At 44.4% G+C, this 18354-nt stretch overlaps 2 protein-coding genes across 2 annotated transcripts in view; both read right to left on the bottom strand.

The window, feature by feature from the left end:
* The window catches only part of galnt17 (polypeptide N-acetylgalactosaminyltransferase 17), a 15486-nt gene extending 6132 nt beyond the window's left edge, over nt 1-9354 (bottom strand). The window contains exons 1-4 of the mRNA XM_053422995.1: nt 9111-9354; nt 7396-7579; nt 4535-4701; nt 3-18 (exon numbers count right to left, since the gene is read on the bottom strand). Coding sequence (XP_053278970.1) covers nt 3-18; nt 4535-4701; nt 7396-7579; nt 9111-9354 — 611 coding nt within the window. The remainder of the gene's footprint in view (nt 1-2; nt 19-4534; nt 4702-7395; nt 7580-9110) is intronic.
* Nucleotides 9355-15250: 5896 nt separating this feature from the next.
* The window catches only part of rhbdd1 (rhomboid domain containing 1), a 4952-nt gene continuing 1848 nt past the window's right edge, over nt 15251-18354 (bottom strand). Inside the window, exons 4-8 of the mRNA XM_053422575.1 lie at nt 18226-18354; nt 17560-17648; nt 17233-17298; nt 16372-16512; nt 15251-16066 (exon numbers count right to left, since the gene is read on the bottom strand). The exon at nt 18226-18354 is cut by the window's right edge and continues 4 nt beyond it. Coding sequence (XP_053278550.1) covers nt 15975-16066; nt 16372-16512; nt 17233-17298; nt 17560-17648; nt 18226-18354 — 517 coding nt within the window. The 3' untranslated portion in view covers nt 15251-15974. The remainder of the gene's footprint in view (nt 16067-16371; nt 16513-17232; nt 17299-17559; nt 17649-18225) is intronic.

The following is an 18354-nucleotide window of genomic DNA, read 5'->3' as shown; positions in this document are numbered from 1 at the left end:
GAGGGCCCTTCAGCTGCTCTGCAGGGTGAACGACAGGTTGAAGAGACGCTCGTTAAACCTGAGATCACAGCTCCGTCCTTCATGTTCGACGAGTCATCAAACAACATCATGAAACCCTGGATAACGCAGCAGGCGACCTTCACCTTCAAATGAAGACGAGCGTAACAACCTAGATTATTTCTTTACAGCTCTCAGTAAAGAATCACATTTGATGTTCCTGCCTGTCAACATCCCACAGATTTAGGATCAGAAGAAGCCAATAAATTCCATTTGACAATTTTGACATTTATAAAATTCACATGAGACATTTACATCTTTATATAACGCTCATCAATACCTCGATTGAGTGAGAGAACTGTTGTACGAGCAGAAACTGCATTTCAGCTCCAGACATGAAGTTTAAATTCTGAAAACGTGATTCAGAAGAACGTTTCATGGCGTTTATAAAAATATTATTCCCAGAGAAAACTATCGATGAATACTAGATGATGGAATGTATTATTTATTTATTTAGCCAATTCAGATTTTGGAGATTTCACTGTTGTCATGCACCAACACACTCATAAACTAAAAAGGTTTCTTGTGTGTCCTCTAAATGTGAAGATTTTTGTGTTCATCAAGATCCACAAAATATCCTCTGGGGAAAACGGTTTAAAATATTGAAAAACCTTCGATTATTAATTTAAGGTTTCTGGATTCGTCCCCTGACACCAACAAGGACTTGGTTCTTCTTCTGACCACCACATCTTTCCAACAAGTTTCCTGGTTAGAGCATCCAGTTGTTTTTTGTGTAATCCTGCCGACAGACCAACACAAAAAGCTCACCCACATGTACACAACATCGAGTTGTTACAAAGAGACACGCAGGAGGAACAGGGAGGTGACACAGTTGTGTTTCTGTCTCCTCTGGTGCTGTCGGAGCTCCAGCTCGCTCTGAACAACACAGAGGGGAGGCTGCAGCTTCCTGGGCGTCAACACCGACTCCCGACTTTCATCTCTGCGTCAACTCATCAGCCGTTTCCCCCGAAACCCAAACACTCACAACCCTGCTTCCTCTGCAACACAAACACACACTCACTTCAAATTCCCTCACACGTCTTTGTTGTGTCTGCATCTTTATTTCTGTCACACACACACACACACACACACACACTCTTGATCACAAACTCATTCCCCATGCTGTCTCTTCACCCTCACACACACACACACACACACACACACACACACAGAGACACACACACACACTCGGCTATGTGCATCACAAGGCCATGGAGCCGAGCGACAAACAGACGCAGTGACTGCTTTTTGTTTGCGCGCCCTCTCTTCCTCCCTGTGACTGAACACTGCGTCTCAGCCAATCAGCTGCGTCAAGAGATGGGAGGGTGAGGTGGATGAGGAGGAACAGGGGTGAGGAGTGGTGGCAACTCTCTCTCTCTCTCTCTCTCTCTCTCTCTCTCTCTCTCTCTCTCTCTCTCTCTCTCTCTCTCTCTCTCTCTCTCTCTCTCGTTGAAGCCTTCATGTTTTTCTTTAACAGTTTCCCAAAGTGAAGCCGAACCATGTCGATTGCCCCCTGGTGGCTACTTGACGTATAGGTTCTAAATCGCACCTCCTCCATGTTAGCAGATGGTTCATGGAGCAAACAAAAAAATATAGATACTCCCTATCACTGAAGTGTTCTTGGTTCTGAGAAGGCTGAGATATCAGTTCCCTAAATTTACCGGATTCTTTTTCATCTCTAGTTCCATGAATGATTTCCTGGTTGATCGGTGAAAATATAAAACAAAAACAACAACACCCAACTCCTGGATCCACAACAAATGATTCCTGACCCACATCCTTCATAGTACTCCGTACGGTAATATTCCTGGAATCTTGGTAAGTAACAGACAAACAAACGCAGATGAAAACACTTGGCAGAGACACAAACTACACAAATTAGACCCGACATGAATCCTGAAACATTCCAGCTGGTCCCCAACACAATACTTGAATATAATTTCCTACTTGAATATAATTTTTTTTTTAAACACCACAGCACTCAGATCCTGTATTCTTGAGAAAATGAAACCATGTATTTGTGTTTGTAGAGATTTGTGTTCTCTTCGTTAGAAGCTGAGTGACAGATGAAGTGTTGAGTGACAGACAAAGTGTTGATTGACAGATGAAGTGTTGAGTGACAGATGAAGTGTTGAGTGACAGACGAAGTGTTGAGTGACAGATGAGGTGTTGAGTGACAGATGAAGTGTTGAGTGACAGATGGAGTGTTGAGTGACAGATGAAGTGTTGAGTGACAGATGAAGTGTTGAGTGACAGACGAGGTGTTGAGTGACAGACGAGGTGTTGAGTGACAGATGAAGTGATGAGTGAGAGATGAAGTGTTGAGTGACAGATGAAGTGATGAGTGAGAGATGAAGTGTTGAGTGACAGACGAAGTGTTGACTGACAGACGAAGTGTTGAGTGACAGATGAAGTTTTGAGTGACAGATGAAGTGTTGAGTGACAGATGAAGTGTTGAGTGACAGACGAAGTGTTGACTGACAGACGAAGTATTGAGTGACAGATGAAGTGTTGAGTGACAGATGAAGTGTTGAGTGATAGATGAAGTGTTGAGTGACAGATGAAGTGTTGAGTGATAGATGAAGTGTTGAGTGACAGATGAAGTGTTGAGTGACAGATGAAGTGATGAGTGAGAGATGAAGTGTTGAGTGACAGATGAAGTGTTGAGTGACAGATGAAGTGTTGAGTGACAGATGAAGTGTTGAGTGACAGATGAAGTGTTGAGTGACAGATGAAGTGTTGAGTGACAGGCGAACACATGGCAGGTCTTTGATGTTTCTATTGGATTTGTCAACAAGGAGAGAAATAGACCATTAGTGGTTTTGTCCTTTGAGGCCTTGACCACTTCATCGCTCTCTCTTTTCCTGTTATTTCCATTTTGTTAGATTCCTCTCTTTCTCTCAAGTCCCTTGTTTTCTCTCTCTCTCTCTCTCTCTCTCTCTCTCTCTCTCTCTCTCCTCCTCTCTGTCCGACCTCATTTATCTTAGAGCCTCTGTCTCTCATCCTCACTCTGCCACTTCCTCTAATGGCCTGGTTTGCTCTCTCAGACTCTCCTTTCATTCTCTCAAGCCTCTTCCTCTCCGTTTCTCTCTTTCCTCCTCCGCCCTCCTTTTTTCGTTCTGCCTATTTTCAAAGCATTTGACCTCTTTCTTTCCCTGACCGCTCTCTCCTCCACTCTCATCCCTTCTTTCCTGATTTCTCCCCCACGCAAACATCTCTCGCTCCTTTCATTTTCTCTTTTAGCTCCTCTTTCGTTTTTTTCCCGCTCGGCCTGATTTCACCTCCTCCTCCTCCCCTCGTCTCTCTCCGTCCCTCCATCTCCCGGACAGCTCTGCCCAATAAATAAGACGGGGACATCTCTGCCGTGACATCCAATTGTGGCGCTCCGCCTCAATCTGTCTGCACTGCAAAAACTCTGCCCCATCAGTCTCCTCAGCTGCAGCAGCGACCGCAGCTCGTGTGAAGGAGACGCCCTCGACCCGTTAGCCACTCGTTAGCCACTCGTTAGCGTCACAGCATGAGAAACAGGTTAATAATCACAGGCTCTGGGTCGTGTTGGAGTCTGTAACATGTTTTATATCTTTAAGGTTAGAAATCAGAGGCTATTGACACAGATAATCCTTCAACATTGGAAAGAGTTGAGGATTTTTTTCCATGTGGCGATTATAAGCTAAATTCTCTCCCCTCACTCCCCCCAGCCATATCCTCCAGTCGGACTGGAAGCTGAAACCCCCCCCAAAAACACTCAGGACTCTGCAACATGTTTGTTTCCTTACATCAAAACATCCATGTAAACTTTGAACATGTTAAGAAATTGACAATAAAGCTACTTTATCTTTATCTTTATCTATATCATCTGGATCCCAGGTTTATATCCTCTTCTATGGCACAGACCATAACTTCCATTAGTTCATTAGACTGACACCACACTGGCAACTGGTCGGAGCCAAGACATATAGTCCAACACGAGACGTCCAGTAAAATGGAGAAATGAGTCTTTTCCACTTCAGTATTCGAGCACGAGACATAAAACAAGTTAATCAGTTTGATTCTCAGACGTGTTGTCAGGTTGTTAGCGTTAGTTAGACTCTGTGTGCTAAACTAAGCTAAGGTAAGCTAAGCTAACCACCCGCAGGCCAATGAACAATAACCTCATTTAACTCTGGACAGGATCAAAACAAATGATTATCTCCCCTAACGTACAAACTATCATTTTAAAGTTTCACTATTTGATGACAGGGTTTGGTAAAAAACACAAGAACTCTGTCCCTGAATGTTCATCTCCTCATAACTTCAATATACGTATTTTATTTAGATATTAATAATAAACACAGATTTTGCTTCAGTGGAGTTCAGGCCTTGAATCAGACCTGCTGCTCCACCTCATCTCCTCCCCTCCGTCTCCACACAGGAGGACACAGAGTCTGACTTCGGATAAAAACAAGTGAGGAGGATTAGTGGAAATGTCTCAACTGACCGTCGTCACTGTTGTCGTCCACCAGGATGATGTCTTTGAGCAGGTGAGCCGGCGTGTGGTTGACGGCCGAGTGGACGGAGCGCAGGATCACGGACAGAGCCTCGTTGACGAAGATGAAGATGAGGGAGATCTGCGGGAGGTCCCTGGGGTGGTTGACCTTTCTGCATCTGCGAAGAGACACACACACACCATCTGTATTATAAAACCTTTCCGTGCCTACCTACTGAGCTAACACGCTTCACTCGTCCACCATCGCTCCTGTAGAAGAACAAAGCGTCTCCGTGGAGCGGCTGACATCTTGTTCCATGAAGCTGAAGAGCTGCAACCACGTGTTTTTTTTTATTTTAACCCAAATCTGCGTGTTCACAGTGTGTCAGCTGCAGATAGGAGGTCTATTTTTACTGGAGGTTTGTTTAAAGCGCTCTAATGAAGAGGAAGGAGGTCGGGTGAGGCTCTGAGTTGAGGAAGAGTGGGAGAGGAAACGCCTCCCTGCACTCCTTTAATCTCCTTTAATCAATAATCTTATTTCCACGTGAAATCAAATGTTAATTATGAGAACATCTATAATGAATGCAGCATTTTCATGAAAATTCATGAGATCGGATTATTGTTGTTTTGTTGTTGTTGTTGTTTTTTTTTGCCAGGAAACAGATTAAAAAATAGCTGTTAGTGGATTAAACATGAGGAACAGAGACGTCTGCCAACAGGGGAAGTTCAGTTGAATAAAACTAAAATGGGTCATTCTGTGTCAAATCATCACAGCAGACCAGAAGCATATGGAACCAAAGGGTTTATGCATCTTGGATAACAAGACAAATGTGGGCTCTCCACCCATGTTGAATTGTTTTGACCCTTGACCCTGAACCCACGTGTTCAACAACAGTACATAAGGATTTAAACATCTCAGTGACGACTCTCAAACCAAACACCAAAGCTATTTCTAAACGTTACCTTTTTTAGCAATTTAACTGATAAAATTACTGATAATTTAATATGTGCAATAAGAATTTTCTGTTAATGCAATTTAATTGTATATATGAGCTATACTGTTTTACTGTGGTTATTTATATTTTACATATTTCTATGGCTCCTTGTGTTTTACTAATCCCTTTTTGCTGCTGTGACATGGTAAATGTCATTTATCTTAAATTGATCTTATAAGGCTCTTATTTTTTACATTGGGCACAACGTACCTTTTAGATAAATATGGTGAATGTCGGTAAAACGATAAGTGAACAATTTTTTTGTGGGAGACCAGTCAGAGTCAGAGATTCCGCCCAAAAGGTTCAAACTATCTCTTATCTCATGTAAATCTGAGATGGATGAAATGCAGAGTCCAGTTTCACATGCGACCATCAAATTGAATCCAGATCTGTGAGTGTGTGGCCGGAGAGTGGGATGATCTGACCCAGAATGACCCAGACTGGGAACCTAACCTTCCACAAGAAGAATGTTTCACTTGTAAATCTAACAAACGAGTTATGGCTCAATCAGACACTTCATTCACAGATTAAGAGAACACAGAGGAAAACAACCAGTGCAACAGTCTGAGGGAAGCGTTGTGAAATTCATATCCCACTGACGTACATGTTCATAATGCACAGGGCCAGAGAAGCCACAGTGAGTCTGGTAATTAGAACAGGCGGAGGCAGGAGTGTGTGGCAGATAGAACAGAGAGAAGTGTGAGAGTGTGAACCCGTCACTGGAGCGTCCTGATTGGCCGATCAGGGTGTGACTGTCTGAGTCGGCTCGTCAGCTGATGACACGTGTTTTTACATTTCTGCGTCGCAGCTTCTTATTGGTCCGAGAGAATCAGCTGATGATATGAACCGTGCAAACTGTCAATCACTTTGAATTGGACACCTTTAAAGAAGATCCCAAAGAAACGATTGGTGTTTCTTTGGCTGTGGCTCAGGCGATAGAGCGGGTTGTCCACCAACCAGAGGTTCGGTGGTTCAATCCCCAGCTTCTACGTATCATTAGGCAAGACACCGAACCTGACAGCTGTGTAGAGATGGCGTGACAGAAAGAGCTGTGTATAGAAACACTGTTTGAATGAATGAGTGAACACAGCAGCCTCCTCGGGCTCCTCACACGTCCATGCTGCTGCTGCCGAGCCTGAAGGTATCAAACCCTGACTCGCTGCACACGCCACTTTGACCCCCACCACAGAAAAGACCCTGCGAGTGACAAATGAAGCCACTGGGTTCTGATCCCTCCACCGCACCATCATCCGCAAAACACACACAAACACACACAAACACACACACAGGGCCGGTGGCAGCCATGGGGGACATACTGAAGACCAAAGACCATTGGATTCGGGACAAAATCTGTGTTGCCCATTCGAGAAAAAGCTGATCTGGGGTCAGTGGTCCGGGTTACACATGTAGTTGTGTCCATGTTATATCAACATGTCTCAGGGACACAATTTTAAACCAAAGAGCAGTTGGTTGTGGACAAGGGCGAGAGTTTGTCCCCTGTTTGTTGGTCTGTGGTTAAGGTTAAGAAATTAATAATCTATGTAATGTCCCAAAACCTGACCTGTAGGTGTATGTTTGTGTAGTTGATTTGTGTGTTCATGCCTGTAGATCGATGCTCAGGAGTTAAATATGTCAGACTTCATTTGTGCAGCTTGGAATGTTCTATACAGACGACACAAAGAAATAAAAATATGTATTTGTATCCATCGCAAGCGTGTGTGATGCTTGTATGAGCGAGCAGCTTTTTAATGGCTGTGATTTACACATGCAGGAATATGAATGGATGTCTAATGTCCTCTGATTGTCCCACAGACGTAGCTCCTATTAAAACTTGTGCTTGACTGGACAAGTGTGAAAGACAAATTCAGAGTGTCTCACTTGCTGGGCCGGTGGTCTGGTATGGTCCGATCCAGAGAGATCCTGTCGCTGAGGTAGGCGTTGTAGCCGTATTTCTCCCTCAGGACTTTGGCGTCGCTCTCCTCGGCCGGGGCCAGCGTGGCGGGGAGGCCATTTTTACCGCGGCCCCCAAAGCCCTCGATCAGTCCCAGAGATTTGGACAGACCTGCGGGAGGCAAACAGGGGAAGATTAGATGTCAGGATCTTTTAGTCCGGCTGAACTTCTGAGCTGAGGAATGCTGGCACAGATTCGCAAAGAACACCTTCTGCACTGTTCAAGTCCTGGGGTTGGTTTAACCTACACTCATAGAAACCCTCTGCTTAATGTTTAAAGCCATAAAAACGTTCAAATCCTTTCATCTCAGAGCCGCTAATGAAGCTTCAAGGCTTTCCACCTTTTAGGGAGAGAATGAGATTCTTCTCTGTGAGACCTGCTGTGCTTTTGGGTGGCGGAGGGATTAAATGTAAGCTGTAAGGATGTCACCTGCTTCTGTGCTGGAAAACATCCTGCTGAAGAATCCTGAAAAGACTGGACTCTGACCTCTGACCTCTCTGCAGGGAGGAACAGTGCACCTCGCTGCATGGGGATAGAGTCATCCGATACTTGAACAGGGTTTATAATCCAACAAGTGGGATTTAAGACCTTCTAAGACCATAATGAATGAAATTTAAGGAATATATGTCAAGTACAACAGATATTAGGGAATATCAGAGTCCCTCACATTGGAGGTCAGGTGAAGTTTAGAGAGTATATCCCACAAGACACCATGTTATCTGTCAAACTCCAGTTTCAGATGTGTCCTGTCTGTAGCTTTATCACATCTGTTAACATCTGTATATCAATGAAAAATAACCTACATGCGTCCAAAACATTTCTCTGAAAAACAAAAATAATTTTTTTAGGTGCATCAGAAATAAGACCAAGCTAAAAGTATTTTATTATTTTATATATTTAAGACTTTTTAAGACCAAAAATTCAGATTCAGACTTTTTAGGACCCTGTATAAACCATTTTAAAGCTGAAAACAAACATGGTGAATTTTGCAGTGAATTTGAAAGGGTTAAAAGAAAGTTTTTCATAGTTTCTTCGAAATACATTTAATAGATAACGCATATTTAAAGTGTTGGTCATTTCTTGCAGTGGATAGGATAACTTTATCTAATTAAATGCAACTTTGACTTAGATTGGAAGAATCAGAATCAGATGTATTGCTAAATAGGTTTTAAAAACGTATAAGGAAAAAGCATCTGAGCTTTTAGTGCATGACAAATATTTAAAAATAGATAAAGCAAAACGTGCTGTAGCTCAAGGAGAAAGATAAAGACGGGAACCTAACGCACAAGAGAAATAAGTGAAAAGCTATTCAACAAAATAAAATGTGTAAAGTATATATCAATATGAAAATATGAGCCGAGTCATTGTTTTAAATCAAATATTACTGCTGATCTTTGCCACCGAGCAGCAGAGTTTGACATATGCTTAACAGCTGGTGACATTTATTTTGAAAATGGTTATTGAAGTGGATTCAGATCTTTGGTGAATCATCTCAGAATGACTGAAATAAAGTGTCCAGGTTATTAATGGTCTTTCTTCCTCTGTCTCACGTGCCAGGGCCACAAGAGGAAAGACTTCTCCTGCTGTGGCCCTTCAGGGGTCGACCCGGTGTGTCGGTGTGAGTGTGGCCCCTGCACTTTACCGTTCAGCTGCCGGTACACCACGTCCTCCAGCGAGCTGAGCCTCTTCAGCAGCACCTCGTGGCTGACGCTGGGCCCCTGCGCAGTCCCGTTGCCCCGGGGCCTCGTCCAGTCCCCCGGAGCCTCCGGACCGGCGGGCTGCACGCTGCGTCCCGTGCTGCACCGGGCCCAGAAAGTCATGAAGCCGGCCACGGCGAGCACGTTGAGCACCAGTAGAACCCTCCACCTCCTGAACACGAAAGCCATTAAAGAGTCGCCGGTGTCCGGGCTTCTAGTGATGGAGGTGCAGGAGGGTGCAGGAGGGTGCAGGGGGGAGCAGGGGGCGGGAGGACGGTGTCTCCGGAGACGCAGGATGTGTCACGGTTCCTCGGTGTGCGTCGTGCAGAGCTTCGCAGGGAGAACTCAGCAGCCAACCGGGTCAGAGCCGCAGTTGCACCGCAGAGATGTTACAGCATCACCGCCGCTCTGGTTCACCCTCAGGAGTCCGCTCTCTCACCATTTGGCACTGGGGTTATTTTAGGCTGCGTCCCCCCCCACCCTCCCCCCTTCCCCTCTTCTGCTGAAATCTGGGGCCACCGGTGTCCGTCCGCGGTGTCCCCTCCGCCTGGTCCTCCCCCCTCCCCCCCCACCCCCCACCCCGGTTCTCAGCTGGTGCACGGGAGTAAACAAAGGCAGCGGCGGCACATGATGAGCGAGAGGAGCAGATACGTGGTTGAATAATTGAACAGGGAGAGGATGCTGATCCGGTGCGTGTCTCTGCACCGCTGCGCGCACCGGGGTCCTCGCAGATGCTAGTGGGGGGGAGGTGGTGGTGGTGGGTGGGGAGAGGGGGGGGACGCTCCAGTCAAGCTCGGTGTTCAGCGCATCGTCCTGCAGCCGTCAGCCGCTGCAAGGATCAGCACCGGGGGCGAGGATGAGAGGATAACGTTCGGAGATGGAGAGGCAGCAGCATCCTCCGCTGAGTGAGGAGAGTGAGGAGAGAGTGAGGAGAGAGAGAGAGAGAGAGAGAGAGAGAGAGAGAGAGAGAGAGAGAGAAGGACGTCCTTACCCCCCCCCCCCCCCCGCCCTTCACATCTCCCTCCTCAGCGCACAGCGACGTTTTCCTGTTATTCACGCTCGCCCTTCGTGTTTGTTGTGCCCTGTTATTTCCTCTGATTCTCCCATGAAACGTGCGCGATGCTGCGTGAAGGCGCGGGGAAAAACGTGGAGTGGAACCGGTGACGTTTCGCTTCACCGCAGGTCGGGGGGGGGGGGGGGGGGCTCATCACTGGAGCCCCATTAGGCAGAGGGAGTATTATTTTCCACCATATAATTATTATTAATATGATTAGTTTTTGTTTGTTAATATAAATACTGTAAATGAACCAGAGTTTGCTATTTCAGCTGTCATCCCTATATAACCTTATTATATTATATATCTTTTATATCACAACCAGTCACGGCTCATGGGCCTTACTCGCTGAAATAAGGAACTCGTTGGGACAACTTAAGAAATTGCTTCATTTGGCGACACACAGATGAATAAAATGTGTTAAACTTCAAATTTAACAAGCTATATTTTCACAATTGGTAACTTTAATTAGGAGGAAAACTTAATTTGTGTGTTACCAGCTGTTTTAAGTTTGTACAACAATTGTGAAAACCGTCCAAACTAACAAACCTGTGATTAAAACAATACGAGCTTTAAAAAAGCCAATTATAAATGTAACGAGGGTAAAATGTATTTGATCGTTAATTTAACAGTTAGTTCAGAACAGGGAAAACCACGTTTAGCAAACTGATGTTCAGAAATCAATTAACCTCAGAACGCCACAGTGCGGACTCAACCCAGTTCTTCACTCAATCTGAAGCCTCCTCAGACGCATGTTAACAGAGCTCCACAGATTCGCCTGCAGGGAGAAGTTGTGAGAGCATCTGATCTCTGACTCCCAGTCGTTCCTCCCAGTCGTTCCTCCCAGTCGCCTCAGGCCCTCGCAGTTTTATCAGCGCTGGAATATCTGACATTTTTTTAAGATGGAAAATCATAACTCATAAAAATAGCTACTTCATTACAGGTCGGGATATTAAAGGATGTTATGGAAGTGTTACCATTAGCATCAGGGCTCACACTGCAGGTGATGGTTGATATAGGTCGTTTCAACTAAAGAAATTTATAGTGAGATTATTATAGGTTTTGGGTTAGGGTAGGTTTTGAAGAGTTAGGGTTAGGGTTATTATAGGTTTTGCGTGCACAAATATACAAACATGACTATTTGCAAATGTCAGACGAATAAAAAACTGAATTTTCTTTACTCCTCAAAACTCTACTTTCTGGATTTCTCCACACGCAGCTGCATCTTATTCTGTTTTTTATTTATTCTGTGACCCAGTTGGAATAAAACTGAAATTCACTGTTATCTAAAGACTTTCATATCACAAGCTAAATGCCCATAGATGCTTGTTTAATTTTTAAAAGCCTCTGCATGTTAATTTTAAACTCAATCCTGCTATGATCCATTTTATGAGGAGATGCTTAATTATCCTTGTTCTTGTCGCTGCATGGGTGTGTGTGTGTGTGTGTGTGTGTGTGTTTGCTCTTGCACAAGTATCTTTGTGATGACCAGTTTGAGTCTAAAACCTACGTAGCAAAAACTGGTAAATGTTCTGTTTAGGTGGAGGTCAGTTAGCTCACTCGCTATCGGCTATGATATCACTATCGATATGGATTTTGTTTGGATTTATTCATATTTAGTCCATCCTTCATTGTAAGACAACAGGTCCCTGTGGTACTCCATGTTTCTATAAGAAATCCCTGATTAGTGGAGAAATCATCACTTCCTGGTGAGGTAGGTGTATTGTGGAACTAATGGGGTAAAACACTTTTCAGAACTTCATTTCACAGCATTAAAATGTGTGAGTTTGTACAGAAATAGGTCACTCGGAGAAAAAAAAAGGGATGAATCAAGGAGCTCAGAAACTCTGCAACTCATTGAGATGATCTGCAGGCAGCCCAGGAGGAGAGGCAGTCTGAGAGAGAGACTGAGGAAAAGAGAGGTAGAGGGAGATCAAACCCGGCGCTGGATGGTGCGAAACGAACCGAGAGACAAACAGAAAGAAACATCAAGAACGAAGAAGAGAGAGCACATCAGTGAGATGCACACAAGGAGGCAGAGATACAGACACAAGGGGGGGTGGGGGGGAGCTTTTGAAAAGGCGGGAGAGGAGTGCAGACACTGGGGAGGAATCAGAATTCAAAGGAAGTAAAAAATCCTAAAGCAGAAGAGAGAGGGGCATGCTGGGATGCCGGAGAGAACAAAAACAGAGAAATGTAAGAAGTAGAGATTATGTGACCGCGGCGCAGAACACAACCGGCTAAAAGAAAGTGAATCCGACTTGATATTTGTTGATGGGACAAACATGATTGTCTCACGTCCTCATGTCAAACCCTCGAGTTACTGTAGAGGAGGAAGTCGAGTGGTGGAGAGTTCACGTCTCAAGCAAACTGAACAGAATGACCGAAACACTGCTGGTTCGCCTGACTATGTGGTTTTAGCTCCAGACTCTTGCAAGGACCCAGAATAAAAATGTGAACATTTTATCGGCAAAAAAAAAATACTTTTAGTGGATGTTTCATGTACTGTCGCAGTTGCCCCATAAGATTCCATTGTAGCCACTGTCAGCGGAGCGTTGTACTCTACCTTCTAAAACAGTACCATTCATTTACACACCAACATTTATCTAGTCTTTCACTAGAAGCTGGTTTCATTCACGCAATGCTACATTTATCACTCTCATGGGATTCTATTGTGATCTGAGCCGGCTTCAGCAAAGACAAATTGACCTTCATGTTCGATTGAGTGCAGGGATCAGGGTGTGCAGCTCGTGGCAGTGGAGGGGGGGGGGGACACTTCTTCGCTAAGCTCCGTCAAACACCAGAGGGGGTTAGAATAGGTCATGACATGTCTACCGAGTTCTCAGCCCACCTAGCGTGTTGAAGAGACGACATTCTAATCGAACAACGTAACCTCAACGACTCACGGTACAGTTCTCTAGAAACAATGACCTTTAGAGCTCTTTTAGAGGAAAACACAACCTTCTGGCTCAAGGCTTATTCTTCTGTCATGCCATTAAAGGACTAAAGCTTGTCGCTCTTTAACTATATATCAAGTATATTTTAGCATTTTACCATACTTTGTGTTAATTTTCACACTTACCTTCGCTCTTCTTCGTCTATATTTAGCAGGATTACACAAAAAATCGACAACAGATTTCCATAAAAGACTCGTGGAGGCGTGGGGTACGACCCAGAGAAGAACCCATGAAGTTCAGGAACTAACGTTGTGAGAGAGAAGAATGTTCACGAATACACGGTGGACTTTGAATCTTGATGAATTCTAGGGAATTTAATAAGGGGACAGTTGGGCCTTGGTGGTGGTATGTGCTGTACGGAGTGTACAGAAATATGCTAAAACTACCGAACCGATATCCAATCAGTTTTGAGGAATGGTCCGAAATGACCCATTACATTTTGGAGCAAATCTGGATAACCGGACAGATCCAGGTAAAACGTGGTGAGATCTGGATGGGGCCTGTGTCGGGGAAGAACTCATAGCATCTTCGTGCAGATGCAGATCAGAAGGCAGATACAGGATTTTTTAATTTCACTTTCCTTAGATTCATTTCACTTTAATTAAGGTTATGAGACCCATCTTCTTCTTTTGTTCAATATGAGAACGAGACCCTCATGTGCAGGGTGGTTGACGGAGCCTGAGTTCTGTTCTGTTTTTTGTGTTTTCAACAACGTCTCCTAACGTAGAACTGATCCTCAAGTGATTTGAGGATTTGACTTCCATCGGTGAATCAATACAGAAGGTTCAGTCTAGTAATCCATTAGTAGAGTAATGCTTTAGTTGCGGTACACAGCAGGGATTCTGTGACATTTTCAAGGACACACACACACCGCACAGCAGCATCTGTTGTGTGGTGTGTCCTCCCTGTCCCCATCCTGTCATCCACACTGTCAATCTGCAGCCTCCACCATTCATCTTCTGTAAGGACTCCGCGCTCCACTCAGCTCCCACTCTCTCTCCTTGGCCGCATGCAAAATCACACAATCGCACATAAAGCGTCAACTCTCACATCCACCTGCTGTGAGTCTGGAAATCAAACACACAACCTCTCCTCCTCTTCTCTCTACACTACCTCAGGGACGGGGACGCACAGTTTCACTGATCTCCTGCGGTTTGGGTTCAGACCCACGAGGAGCGATGTGTGGCTCGTTGGGTTTCTCTGCTCTAATTGAAGTTGTCCTACTTCCCATCATGCCTCAGGGCTTCAGTGGAATCAGAGCCAACAACCTTCTTTCTAAGACGTCGCCTGTGTATCGTGGATCCTGTGAACAGGCAGCTGAACCACATCCCTGTCTACACCTTTGTCTCTAATATGTCCATGCAAACAGCCTGGGGATGATAGGAGTCATCTAGTTTACTTGGGATTCAGATCAGGCTTCTGGTTTCGCTCACACTCTACAACGCTCTTCTTCAATTATCTGAGGCGTATGCATGTTTTCAACTAAACAACCAGTGGGTCCTGCAATGACCTCCTGGTTTCATTCCTCTCAGGGCCATATCTAGAGACATTTGTTTTATAGATCTGGTCAAATGTGTCCCAGACCATCTCAGCTAAGGGTTGAAATCATAAGTAGACAGCACTAAATGCTAGAAGGGCACTCAGAGAGCGGATACTTCCACCCGGGTCCAACAGCCCTCTTATAAAACCACATTTAAATTCACTAGATTCACGGTAGATTGGAAACCAAATGTTAATGGGTTCTCTCCCGACCAACACCACATCCTTCCACCAAGTTTTGTTTCAATCCTTCCAGTAGTTTTCATGAAACCCGACCTCCTCTGTGGAGGGAACGACCACTTCGATGCATTGTGGTCTGATCCCTTGAGATGCACGTGACTGATGACGGGTGTGGAGACTCTTCAGAGGCGACGTGGTTCTTGACTTGTTGATAAAAAGCAGATGAGATATAATTTAATGCTTTTCCTGCTGATGACCTGTTTGCTGGTTGTTCACGTCCTCGTTAGCACTTGATGAGATTCAGGCCTAATTGCAGGTGGACCGCTGACTGGATTCAGAATCAGGTACATGAGCAGTCATTTTAATGCTTCAACTTTTATTACAGATTCACCAAAACACGAGCCGACCCATGAAACCACAATATGTACGCTCTGATGCAAAGACAGTAAATAAAGATGGAGGACATGTCCGCTCTGTGGTGCCAAAGGTGTCTTGATCGCCCCCTGGTGTTTGGCTGGAGTAGGTCATGAACTCAGCCTCCTCCATGTCATGCAAGATCAAATTTACTAGATTTGACACGTTTGACTACAAGTTTGTGAATCCTCAGTCTTCTGTGGTCTAAATGGATAAGAAGCATTAATACTGCTCTTATCTGTTTTCACAGACATCATTTTATCAAGTCAGAAATGATGTATTAAACAGCTTCAGGACATTTAAAATAATGTCTTACACAACTTTAGGTGCAGCAGTGGAAAGTCAGCGGGGAACTATTCCTGAACTTCTCTCTTAAATCGCACATTGAAAGCTGAGAGCCAGAGCTTCAGTGTGGTGGAGAACACCGAGACAAAACCTGCTCATTAGCAGATGCACGTTATAGTAAATATAAACTCAGCGGTTTTAATACAAAGGACCACACGGTTAAAAGTGCCCTGTGTCTGCCTGTGTGGTTACACCTTCACATTCATGGTGCTCTTGCTCAGCCTGTAGAAGCAGAGAATTGGACCGAGCTCCAGGAGGGAGGGAGTTCCTCTTCTGTGTCGTCACCGAAACTTTCTTCTTCTCGTCTGCTGCCTGAAACTTCATCGGTCAAACCTCATCAGTCTCCTCTGTCGGATTTCCTCCGCGGTGTTGAATCCATACGGAGGAGGAGCTCGTCTCTGGCGGCTTTCTCCTACGAGGCAAAGAAACATATATTAGATTTTACACAGCACAGCCAGATGATCTGTGGGCGACAATGGGAGCAAAGGTGTAAAGATGAGACAGTGACAGAAAGGAGACAGCTCATAGAATTGTCTGAGCTGGTGTCATTTTGTTTGATTCACCATGACAGGATCTTCAGAACTGGTGATTTTAATATGTTTTATTATTATTAACTGTAAACATTTAGCTCATGTGATTGACTTTTAACAAGGTTTTAGAATTCACTGTTACTTCAATCAGCTTTGATTAGTCAGCATTCTGCGTCTCCTCTTGTACCTCCTTCATTCAGACTGTTCCTGATCGCCGCCTGCAGCTGCTCCTCCTCCGTCAGGCCCCCTGTGTAAGATCCATGAGGAGTTGATGTGTCATCTGGTGCCTGCTGACGATATCCTGTGGATCCATCACTGCCACTGCGGCCTGCACACACACACACACACACACACACACACACACACACACACACACACACACACACACACACACACACACACACACACACACACACACACACACACACACACACACACACACACACACACACACACACACACACACACACACACACACACGGTATGAGTTGATAAATATATATATAAATGTTCAAATTTAATTCTGGCATAGTTTTAATTCTGCTTATAATAAAAACATTTAATGAACAGCTCTCTAAGTCTGTGTCACTCGGCCAGAAAAAAAAGTATGTTGAGTTTAATCTGTTTATAAAAATGGACGTAGGGTGAAGTGACGTCATTTCTGAAGTGTTGAAGCCTGTATTCTCTCAATTGACCATCGGAGGGCGACTCTCTTGGTTGTAAAATAAGTCAGTTCTTTAAAAACTCTTCTTCTCACTTAATTTATAATGTCAGTGAACATTTTCATAAGGAGTTTATTGTCTCAATCTGTAGTTTAGAGTCTTCTTCAGTACAGCATGATGTGAATTTTGTAAATTATAGTCCCGTTATTATAAACTCCTATGAATATTTAAAGAAGCAGGATGGTGTTTGTGTGTGTTTACTATGTAAATCAAACAACGTTGTGTGTGTTCATGGTTATGAAGGGACATGTCACTCAGTACAGTGTTAGTGATGTGTTTCTGATCAGCAGTGGAACTCTATGCCACAGAGAAATGAGCTGTGTTACCTGAGGAGCCTGAAGAGTTGTAGTATCCTCTGGACCTGGAGTCGAGTCCATTACCCGACACAAGCTCTGGTGAAAATGTAAAACAGACTATTTCAGTGCAAGAATAGGACTGTTAAGGTTCCTTTAAATGTGTGTATGGATTCATACTGAGGCAAACAGATCTGCATGGACTCAAAGCCGTCTCAGTGATTTGTCACTTAGCAAACTGTTTTTATAAAGTCACTAAAGTATGTACACAATGACAATATAGAAGATACATTTAAATTACCATTAAGCATCGAGGACACGTCTGAAAAAACTCCTTCAAATAAGAACGTGAATTCAAACCTGCACATTTCCCCATGACGGTCTTCAGTGGTCCAGAGGTGTAGAGCAGACCCACCAGGATCCCTGCCAGGTGACCAACGAACGAGGTCCTGAAGACGCAGAGCACAACTCCTTACTAATGAAACACTGCCCCCTCATGGACACTTTGATGCAGTGCACTGACTGGATGTGTTCAGTGTGAGAAGCATCGCTCAACGTTGGAGCAGGAAAATCCCAAAGTTCAGGCCTCAGGTGTAAAGACTTCCCTGTTTTGTTTGTATGTTTTTTTTAATGCAGGATCAGAGACATAAAAGGAAGATTGTAAACTGACATAAGGGGGTGTGGCTAACCACAGAAAGTAACAAATCTATTCTTTGTATGGGGTTTTGCACTAGACCTGGCTTTTCTCTTTAAAATCTGAACATGCTCCAAGGGCCATCTACAATTTTTTTACTTTTGCTGGTATTTTATAATCAGCTTCTTTGTTTTTCGCCTGAATCATCGGACAGGCAACCACGGGATCTTTCAAGTTAAATACTCGTGAACTGGTCCTCAAAGCCGGGGTCATCCCTCTGAAGCATTAGCATGGCTAGCATCACACTGGCATCTCACTGGTACACACGGGAGGTGAATTCAAAAAAATCCTGGTGAATTTTTTTATACACAAAGTTCTGTTCGAACACTCACCCCGGTGATGTCACGTGGATTATCACTAGCTCCGCCCAGCTAGCATAGCGGTTTGCCACGGGGATACCCATCACATGGGTCACACCTCCAGTGTGGTAATGGTTACAGACCACCTTCAGAGCAAACAGG

This window comes from Pleuronectes platessa, chromosome 5, assembly GCF_947347685.1.
Source record: "Pleuronectes platessa chromosome 5, fPlePla1.1, whole genome shotgun sequence".
Classification (NCBI taxonomy): domain Eukaryota; kingdom Metazoa; phylum Chordata; class Actinopteri; order Pleuronectiformes; family Pleuronectidae; genus Pleuronectes; species Pleuronectes platessa.
This window is presented reverse-complemented; position numbering and strand designations above follow the sequence as displayed.